Consider the following 10,443-nt stretch of genomic DNA (forward strand, 5'->3'; position numbering starts at 1 on the left):
GGACTGAATATTGAATTCAACAACTTTAGATCTTGAACTCCCTCCTCCATCCCCACCCCCTTTCCGTTTCTTCCCCCTCCCTTTTGTTTTTTCCAATAATTTATATAGATTTTTCTTTTCCCACCTATTTCCATTATTTTTAAATGCATACCTCTTATGCCCTGTCTCATTTCACCCCACCCCCACTAGAGCTATACCTTGTGTGTCCTGCCATCCATTCTTAATTAGCACATTCTCTTAGATAACATCACCATCTTCAACACCTCTTTGTTCTTTTGTCTGTGACATCTTTTGTTTATCTGCTCCTATCACTGCTTGCTTGTCCCTACAACCACCGCCCCCCCCTCCCCAACTTCTCTCCTCCCACCTTAAACCAGCTTATATTTCACACCTCTCCTAATTTTACTCAGTTCTGTTGAAGGGTCATGAGGACTCAAAACATCAACTTTGCTCTTCTCTGCCGATGCTGCCAGACCTGTTGAGTTTTTCCAGGTAATTCTGTTTTTTGTTTTGGATTTCCAGCATCCGCAGTTTTTTGTTTTTAACAATGCAGAAGCAGTTGTTTTTTTAAAAAATGCAGTGCAGATTTCCCTATGAAGCCCATAATGATATAATCCTGCAAGTTTCATCAATTGAAAGCTGGCTAAAAGAATCAAACAAAATAAAGCTATGGTATTGGCTCACTATGTGACTAGTTCAGTTTGTAAAATAGTGCTTTTGTAAGAAACTAAAAGGAACATTACTTACAAGTTTTTCTTCCCCTCAAAGTGTCAGCTTAGTTCTAGGGTTTTGATCCTATTATTTTGTCCACTCAAATTATGTGAAGGAATATCTGCTGTAAATGTCATTTACGCGCTTGTTCACCTTTTCTAAAAATGACTTTTTAGACTTAAAGGAAATGCAGTAAAGCAAAACCTCCTCATAATGCTTTACTGAGGAGGCCTTGAGGTGCAGTGGGTAGCATCCCTGTCTAGGTTGAGTAGCAACCAACAATTTTTTCCAACACACAATGACAGGTGGCAAGAATGGAAGAGATTCTTAGTCAGCCATGTGATGAAAAGAAAGTTGGAGCCTCTAATGTCAGCTCCAGACTACAACATGCAGGTAAAAGTGAATTGCAATGTACCACCACCAGACCTTTACCACTTTTGAAGACAGGACTAAGATCCTTTAGATCCATAAATCCAGCAGTTGTTGGTTCTGTTACACATTAAGGAAACCATATTTACTTGTAGATCTCAAGGCAAGGATATACTCTCAAATGTGTGGGGACTTGGGATTCACTCATGAGAGTGGTCTTAAGTTACAGGACCATAAATAATCTCATGGAAAGTTAAAAAAGTTCAAATATAACTGAGACTGATTTACGTATTAATGATGTTGCTATGAGTCACACTGTGGCTAGACAACAAAAGTAAATCAACATTGAATCTACTGACCGCATTGTGTATAGGTAGGGGCTTCATCATTCTGATCTGGATCAGCTGGCAAACTATCCATCAGCAGGAAACCTGTTGTAATAATTCCAAGTACAGTGGGGGCATATAGAAATACAAAATGTCACTGCAGATTCCCTCAACAGATAGTTCCAGGAGCTTGGGTGAAAGGGATTGAGCAGGACCAGTAGAAATAGCTCATAAGCTACTTGTACAAGAGCCATCTGACAGAGAACATAGAAATTCAGCCCACAAATAATTTTATCCTAAGAACATCTTCTTGGTTCAGCAGAGGCACTCAATGTATCACATCCAGTCAAATCCACAATCAAAGCAGCCAAAACATGAAACAGCCTTTATGTACTGGCTGCTTAACGGGATGATGCAGGGGTCGGAGGGGGCAGTGAAATAATTTTGCATTAACCGAAGAGTAAAGCAAGATCCCTGGTAGGGGCATTCTTCTCATTGAACAGTAGTCGTACACAAGTCAGCCACAGTGCAAACTGCAGAGTCCTGACAAAGTGTTCAGCAAGTGTCTTATGGCAGACCTCAGTTACATGGGACAATTTGTCCAAGTAATACTTAGTGACCCTACTTTCTTTCCTCCATGTAAGCAGCTATTGTGGTCTTCAGCTGGCACACTCTCCCTGAACACAACTCAGTTTGGGGTCTGCGCAGAATGGGGCTCAAAAGCTGCATTTGCCCCATTCAGGAACATTTAGCATTAATGTGCCATCCACTCTTCACCCACATTCATAAGCAATACCAGAGGCAATACAATTTGCATAATATTAGGGTGTTATTTTGTAAGTGTGGAATAGAAACGGATTAGCACATCACATCAAGGCATAATCACTTCGACCAAGATGATTTCTTGTCTCTGCTGAGCTCTCACTCAGCTTCATATTCCACATCACCTGCCTATTGATAGTTTGGTCCTAATTGGTAGACTGGCTCCCAAGTTTGGTTCATGTATAAAGTAACCACAGTAAGAGATGTGCTTCTGCAGCTAAAACAAACTTGCTTGTGGTACACTTGTATTAGGCAATGCAGCAACAGAGTTACTGGGCACCCATTATATCCAAACCAGGTGTGAGGTTAAGAGAAAGCTTTATTCAGCATCCGACAACTGCTGCTCTGCAGACACTTGTTGGAACTGTGTGCTAACTCCAAATTACCATTCAGAACTGAACCCATCAGCTTTCAGAGCTTTAATAAGCCTCCTTTTTTAAATTCATTCATGGGATGTGGGTGCCACTGGCTAGGCCAGCATTTATTGACAATCCCTAATTGCCCTTAAAGTGATGGCAAGCTGCTTTCTTGAACCACTGCAGTCCATGTGGTGTGGTACACCCACAGTACTGTTAGGGAGGGAGTTCCATGACTTTGACCCACTGACAGAGAAGGAACAGTGATATATTTCCAACTCAGGATGGTGGTGCCAGGTGATGGCGTTCCCATACCTCTACTGCCCTGATCTATCTAGATGGTAGTGGTCATGGGCTTGGAAGGTGCTGGGTAAGGAGCGTTGGTGAGTTCCTGCAATGCATCTTGTGGATGGTACACACAGCTGCTGTGAGTGTGGAAGGGGTGCCAATGAAGTGGGCTGCATTGTCCTGGATGGTGTTAAGCTAGTGTTGGTGGAGCTGCACTTACCCAAGCAAATGGATCATTCTCCTGACTTTTTGCCTTGTAGATGGCACACAGGCTTTGGGGAGTCAGGCTTTTTTAATACTAGGAAACAGCAGGACAATGTCAGACTGAAGAATTCCACACACTGCATTATAAAATGACATCTGCTCTATGAACTTACTAGAGAAAATTGTAGACAACCTTCTACTGTGCACAAGTAGGTGCAGGAAGAAAGCTATATAGTGATGAGTCCAAGTTTAATGGAGCCCTTTGACTTGCTATCAGCATTTTCTTGCTGGAACTAAGAACAAATGGTAACAAATGTCAGCTGTGAATATCCCCCCCCTTTGCTGTGAATGGAAGTCATGTGGCAGATGGAAAAGCTGGTTTTATTCTGCACCCCTTACAAAATGCTCAGCTCACAAGCAATGCATAGAACAGGCACCCAGTCAGAAGCTCCATGTGACATTCATTTCCTGTACTTCGCCAGTTCAACCCATCTGATTGAATAACCCCTATTACTGCAAAAAAAGCAGCAGACAATTTTCCACAGTATTTTTATTATGGTGTTACCTCATCAAAGGTGAACACTTGTTTCATAAGTCTTTTATCTTTATTTTTTAAAATAATGCACACATTTACATAACTCTTAGGCTTGAAGGAATGGTCCATCAACTTAGGACCAGTCTTCTCTGCTCCAAAATTTCAGTGTTCCTCTGCATCTTCCCAGCCAGTGGGCAGAGGATTAGCATGGGGATTGTGGAAGAAACTGTGCTTCCCATCACCCCAAGGGAATGGCTGTGGATGGAATAGTAAAAGTGTACATCAGTTAGACTGTTCCAGAAGGAATTCAAACCAACTTTGCAATTTTAAATGCCTGGGGACTCATTATAATGGCTCCCCCTCCCCAAGCTTCAAATCAACCATCATTTCACCTATATGAAACAGTATATGACAATAGACAAGACTATTATATACAAGACATTTGAAGAATGTTGTGCAGCACCGACAAAGCAACTTGTAGAACTGCTTAAAATGAGAGACCGGAAGAGTCAGGTGTCCTCAAACGCCACCAACCCCAGACTGACTAGCCAGATAACCCAGGCAACTCTGAAGCCAGCCCCTAGGAGCAGACCAGGATCTTCCCCACTGCCACATGCTCCTTTTCTGCAAGCACAGCTGAGGGAACTTTCATGGAGCATCACAATACAACACTTCATCCCACTTTGGCACAGCCTGTGAATCCAGTACACTTCGTCTGAGTGGAGGATGTGGTGACTTAAGTCAAGTTTTCTTCATTTATGCATGAAATAATGATATTAAGAAGCAATCTCTCTGTGGGTAGTGGCTGACAACTACTTAACTAAGTGCACTCCACAGTTTGGATAAATTGGATTTTGACATTTTGACCTCAAACAAGGTGAATGATTCCTCCTTTTTCTTCTCTCACGACAACTCTCTACCTATCTCACCCAGAACAGCAAGAGAAATTTAACTTTCCAGTCAGGAGTCAAGTGAATCAACTGTTTTGAGTTACCAGGCCTCAGTTCACTTGTCAATTTCTCAGTAACTAGTAATAAGTTATGATTCGCTAAAAGGGAACCAACCAGCTGAGGGAAAATGGATTACAATCCAGTCAAGAAAGGTTAGACCAGTTGCCATTCCCCAATATAATATTACACACAGAACTCAGATTACACCAGCTGGATCAAAGGAATGGCTCAGATTAGATCTTTAACCTTCGCCAGGATACAAGTGTTTAGGTTTCCATTACAGACCAAGGCCCAGAATAACCAAAGGGTACCAGAATACAATTGTAACTAATTAGTACCATAGATGTGACATGATAACCTGCACTCATCATAGTGTTTGTATTTTCCTTGTACTAGGTTGCACTTCACATATACAGGATTTTCTTCAGTGTTCTCATGTATGATAGAATTTGATTTAAAGTAATGCTGACGATTTTGATACTTTATTGAACACTTGCTGTACATACATAACCCGTTATTTTATAAACTGCACAAGATTCCCTTGTTATTAACAATCCTCCAAATCTAATAAACGTACTCACTTTGTTCCTGATGCGGAGATGATCATAAGGAACAAACTCTGGCCTCTCGTGGCTGTGCTGCTGCGCCTTCAGGTAGCAGTTCAACATACAGACACTTACACCAGGAATAGCAACAACAAAGCTCAGGATCTTCCACATACGTGCTGGGGGGGGAAAATGAAAACATGCTACAACCAAATGTACTTGCATACAATATATTTAGCCCGTTACACATTCAGGTTGCGTCATTACAAAGCAACTTTTATTCTGCAAAGTTAATCCAAAAGCAGAGTCAAACTGATAAGACACAAATACTACAATCTCTCACTGCTTCTGTTTGACCATGTATGCAGTAAAGGGTCAAACAACGGCTTTTTATATCTCTCAAGATTTTAATTTAAATGTTTATAGAGTGGGGATACCTGCCATATTATAAACATTCAAGTTTTTAGCCACTGGAAGAGCAACTTTGCAGAGCTCACCTGGGCAGGACTAGACTCCAACCCAGCAGTGCAACTGGGATACTACCGTCTGGAATTCATACTGCAGCTATTGGGAGCAGTAGTTGGTGATAAAGACAACATTAAATTAATATCTCTTAATTGTTGGTTGATTATGTTGTTAAAGATACACAGGTGATGGGCATTGTTTGAAGATTGAGCACACAGATTCCAAGTCCTTGTGGGCCTGGCCGTTAACAGGCCCAGACAGTAGGCAGTTGAGGGGGTTGTCTGGCCCAACTTCTGCCCCTCTCCTGCAGCTATGTTCGCGAACAGATGACCCTGGAGAGGGAGCACAGTGTCTGCTGGCACACGTGACCTTCTGTGACTGGTGGGCACCCCAGGCATTGTGGTGCACTGACCCCAAAACAACATTTTGAATTAGTTTTGATTTTGTCTTTGTTACAGTGGCTCTTTAAGGGTCTATCCCTTAATTTGACATTAAATGCAGTGCTCAAGAGAGTATAAAGAGTCCACTGCCCCTTTAAGGGACCATTCATTTATTTTATTTTGGAGTTTTAAATAGAGTGTAAAGAATCTGCTTAACAGGTCCAGGCAGTGGGCTACGGAGGGGGCATTAGACCCAACTATTTGCCTCTGTTCTGCAGCTACATTTGTGCCTGTCTCTCCCTGGAGAGGGAGCTTCGGCATCCACCAGTACACTTGAGGCCTTCCGCAGCCAGTGGGTGCCACTTGGGCTGGAGAGCATCATGAGCCATAGGAACATTATTTAAATTTAGTTTGATAAGTTTCCTTTGTCACAATGCGATTTTAAAGGAGCTTTTGTTAATTTTATCAATAAAGAGCATATAAAGAGTCTGCTGGAACACTAGATTAGTAGGTAAAAGGCAAAGATTTGTAATGCTGCATCCTGTGAATAAACCTAAGTAAAAGGTTGTGTCCTGTTTCGTACTTCACCACCTGGCTTGGATCCATTTAACAATTCCAAGTGTTAAAGGGGTCTGAACAATTAAAACTTTAAAGATGATCACATTTGGGCTACTGAAAAAGGGACGGACAAAACAGGTGAGAATTTTTGGACTCACCAATACAAGGGAGGCTCATGGAATTTTCAAAAAGCAGCATATGCTATAATGGGAATTACAGTGTAGAAAGCGCAGCTTTGATTGGCAAGCAGCAGATAACCTTCAGGGGAGGGCAGATGAAAATTGCCAAATAAAACAGTCATACTGCGTCAAGTCTCCTCATCTAGATCGTTCTTCCCCATTGTAGCCACCCTCATCTCGAATCCAAAAAGAACTCTGGGGTTGCTCGCAGCATTAGGATTTTAACCTTTGTAACATTGGGAGACGAAGACAAATGAGGCCCACCCCAGCCACCGTTAAGAAATGTGAACTAGTATCATATTTCACCACAAAACTGCAATAAAATTAAAATGGTGTTTTAATTATTCTGACCATAATCTTGAGCGCACAACCTTGTATCAAACCCTTTCTTTCCTTCCAGGATGCTTCATTCTAAGCGTTGATAATTTGATAAAATAGCCTAAAGCGTCGAAAACTACCCCCCCACCCCCCCTCCTCCCTCCATGGAGGAAATTCGAATTTTCTTTTCGATTTGGGGTCAGATCTGCCATTTTAACCGCGGGAGGGCAGACAGCACTCATGTGTAAAATAACGGGAAGTAGCGCAGGCTGGGCCCGGGGACACCGCGAATCCACCCCACGGGCCCGGAGTTACAGGGCGAACGAAGCTGGGAGCCTCCCTTCACCACCTCAACTGGAGTCTGGGGGTTGAGCATCAGCGACTGAAGCCGGGGAATCAGTCACCGCAGAGCCCCGGAGCCAGAGGGAGAGGCCGGGGCCAGAGGGAGAGGCCGGGGCCAGAGGGAGAGGCCGGGGCCAAGGTCACATCGGCTTCTCCCCCTCCCTCTCGCTAGCTTGGGCCGTACAACCAACCGCCCGTACCCTTCCCCGCTACAACGCGCCCCCCGCCCCCCCATGTTTACCCCCTTGGTGTTCCTCGCCACTGGCCGCGGCCGACAGCTGCCGCGCGGAGCTGAAACTCCGGCGCAAAATACGAGCACAAACCGCCGCCATCTTGTGTGAGCGAGTGCAGTGCGCAGGCGCGGGGCGGGCCGGTTATCCGTCAGCGGGGGGGGGGGGGGGGGGGGACAAAGGTCACAGCGAAATCACATTAATTTTATTATCAGCCATTAGCAAGGGTTTTATATCCGGCATCAGTGCATTTGGTGTGGTCCATTTAGTTTTATACTGGTTTCCGTTGTTTTAATATGTGCTAATGTGGTGGGCAGGCGCAGGCCGAAGGGGGCGGGGCCTAGATGAAGGGACGGGACAGGCTGAAGGGGAGGGGCCAGAATGAAGGAGGCGGGGATTGGGGGGGGGTTTGCTGAAGGAGAGGGGTCAGGCTCCATGGACAAGGCCAGGCACTGGGGGCGGGGAACCAAAATGAAGGGGGTGGGGCGTCCAAGGCGCCTCATGTCTGTCCCATCTCCTGCACTGAGAGTCGCTCCCCTTCCCCTGTCTCTCCTAACCAGCCTTTATCCTCATCTTCTACCCCTTTAGCCTTCACGTTTTGCAACATTTCTGGCACATCCAGCCTGATTCCACCATCACACACATCTTCTCTTGTCCTCCCTTTTCAGCATTTCCAAGGGACCATGCCCTCTGTGAGCCCCTGGTCCACTCCTCAATCACCCCCAACACAGGAGAAGAAACGCCTGCCCTTTTACCTTCTGTTATGACCACAGCCGGTGTTAATTGCTGAGCAAACCAAATCCCAGAGGGAAATTTGGTTTACAGGCCATAACCTTTTTTCGTATTCTGATAACGAAGAACATGTATAGGTTTCAACAATAAGAGGTTCAGCAAATCTTTTGGGATTTTAAAAATTAAAAGTAAAAGTTTTAGCAAGAATAAAAGAAAATTTAAGCACACAAGATTACAGTTACACACTTAAGGTTAGTCTTACAAAACATTCCCCCAAAAACTCTCTACTTGTTCAAACCCAGAAATAAACATCTTCCAGGCAACACTTCCTTATAGATGTCTCCTATGAAATCCGGTAATATTACACAAGTCACACTACTGTACCTTCAGTAAGGTTGTACCACATGACCTTCACCCTCTTCCACTCTGCGGTGGAATCCACTTCAAAATAAAACCTCTTGCTGCCACCAAATACTTTTCTGGTTTGCATGGATGGGTGATTCAAACTGCATCCTCTCCCAGCCCAGAGCCCTGGCTATAACTCGACAGCTCAAACCGCTCCAGCTATCTCCGCCTATCTCTATATCTCCAGATCAATGGCAACTCTAAAATACCTTTTTCTTCCCCGATTCATCTCACTTCTATTGTTCTCACACCTCTTTGAAACTCAAAACCTTCCAAATATAAAATATTTCATGTTTCCATCTTGTCTTTGTTTTTGGGTCAATAAAATATAATATCCCAACTACTGTTTACCTTGGAACTCCTGCAACGTGCAATCGTGTTTCTTATCACCTCTGACTCCCCAGACTCAGCTTATCTAAAAATGCAAATGTTAGATATAACATTTTTACTTGTACTTCAAACTTAACAACCCGATGACCCCTATCCTTTTCATGTTTCCAACACCCACACAACCCCCAGTCCTATCAAACTCTGCCCAGCTTAATTAAATCACACACAGACACCCAGCCTCCATTACAGAATAACACAATGTTCCCCAAAGTTTAAAAAGAATCCATTCTCACACCTCCTTTCCCACCATTGAGGGTCTCAAATACTTCCTTCAAGTGCAGCAGCAACTTATACTTTTTTCAATTTAGTCTACTGTAGTTGCTGCTCACAATGTGGTCTCCTGAACATTATGGATACCAAATGCAGATTGGGTTTGCTGAACACTTCCATTAACTCTGCAAGCATGCACCTGGGCATCCAGCCACTTATAATTTTAATTTTCCATCCCATTCCAACTCTAACCTTTCTGATCTCAGACTGCTACACTGTTCCAATGATGTTCACATGAAACTCAAGCAACACCACCTCATCTTTCAATTAGGCAATTTACTTCCAAACATAAAATTGAGTTCTAAAATTCTAGATCATACACCACTGCCCCCGTCTTTTTAGACAGCTGTTTCCTTTATGATGAAACTCAAATACTTAATCTGAAGTTGGAGGTCAGGAACTCCAGCTCTGAATGAACCTTGGGCCTCTTGTGCATGCGCTGGCCAGGGAATGGCCGCATGCATGTCCAGTTTGTTTATTTTACCTTCTTCAGACTGGGAACCAGCCCTGTGCAATTGCGCAAGAGCAAGGAAGAACAAATGGCGTGAGAAGCAGGTCAGGTGACCTGAATCTGAAAGCCATTGATGAGGAAAGTTTCCCATGGAGCAGGACATGGGAGGGGAACAGGGAGAGGTCCCAGAAGAAAGTCCCCACCACAGACAAAGACAGGGATCAGAAAGAGGTCCCAGAAGTCAAGTTAAAAGAAAGGAGTAGACCAATAGGCTTCGAATTAAAGAAAGAGCTGCGAAGAGCAGGTTTGAAGTGAAGCAGAATTAAGAGAAGCCCTGAAGATCCAAGGAGGCAGCCAAAGGTTGGTGACTCTTTACTGTGGGCCTTTTGGAGCAGTGGTGTTCTGCATGGCATGGCCGAGGATCTGAAATTGTGTTTGGAAGGTGAAGCTTGAGTGTGCTTGGAGATCCAAGGGAAAGGAATCTCAAAAAATGAGATTGAAATCCTGGAGGTGAATCCTTGTTGTAGCCATCTGAGTGGGAACAATGTTTGAAGAGAATTCCAAGGCAAGATCTTCAAATGTGGAGATTCATATCCCTTGTGAAAAAGACAAATTTC

At 43.8% G+C, this 10,443-nt stretch overlaps 1 protein-coding gene across 1 annotated transcript; it reads right to left on the reverse strand.

Annotated features, from left to right (window-relative positions):
- Window positions 1-3,611: 3,611 nt before the first annotated feature.
- Window positions 3,612-7,716, reverse strand: LOC121285472 (cytochrome c oxidase subunit 6A, mitochondrial-like). Its single transcript, XM_041201920.1, has 3 exons — window positions 7,590-7,716; window positions 5,143-5,285; window positions 3,612-3,866 (listed from the first exon to the last, which is right to left on the reverse strand). Exons 1-3 carry the CDS (start codon window positions 7,678-7,680, stop codon window positions 3,774-3,776), a joined length of 327 nt encoding a protein of 108 aa, XP_041057854.1. The 5' UTR covers window positions 7,681-7,716; the 3' UTR covers window positions 3,612-3,773.
- Window positions 7,717-10,443: the final 2,727 nt, after the last annotated feature.

The sequence above is a fragment of the Carcharodon carcharias genome, chromosome 13, assembly GCF_017639515.1.
Source record: "Carcharodon carcharias isolate sCarCar2 chromosome 13, sCarCar2.pri, whole genome shotgun sequence".
Lineage (NCBI taxonomy): Eukaryota > Metazoa > Chordata > Chondrichthyes > Lamniformes > Lamnidae > Carcharodon > Carcharodon carcharias.

What these genes read in the sequence shown, in the direction of transcription:
- LOC121285472 (XM_041201920.1), bottom strand. Translation starts at nt 7,680, where the DNA reads ATGGCGGCGGTTTGTGCTCGTATTTTGCGCCGGAGTTTCAGCTCCGCG. An exon ending in TGGCGAGGAACACCAAGGGG is followed by an intron (nt 5,286 to 7,589) that starts GTAAACATGGGG and finishes TTCCCCCCCCAG; the next exon opens with CACGTATGTGGAAGATCCTG. An exon ending in ATCTCCGCATCAGGAACAAA is followed by an intron (nt 3,867 to 5,142) that starts GTGAGTACGTTT and finishes TTCCATCCACAG; the next exon opens with CCATTCCCTTGGGGTGATGG.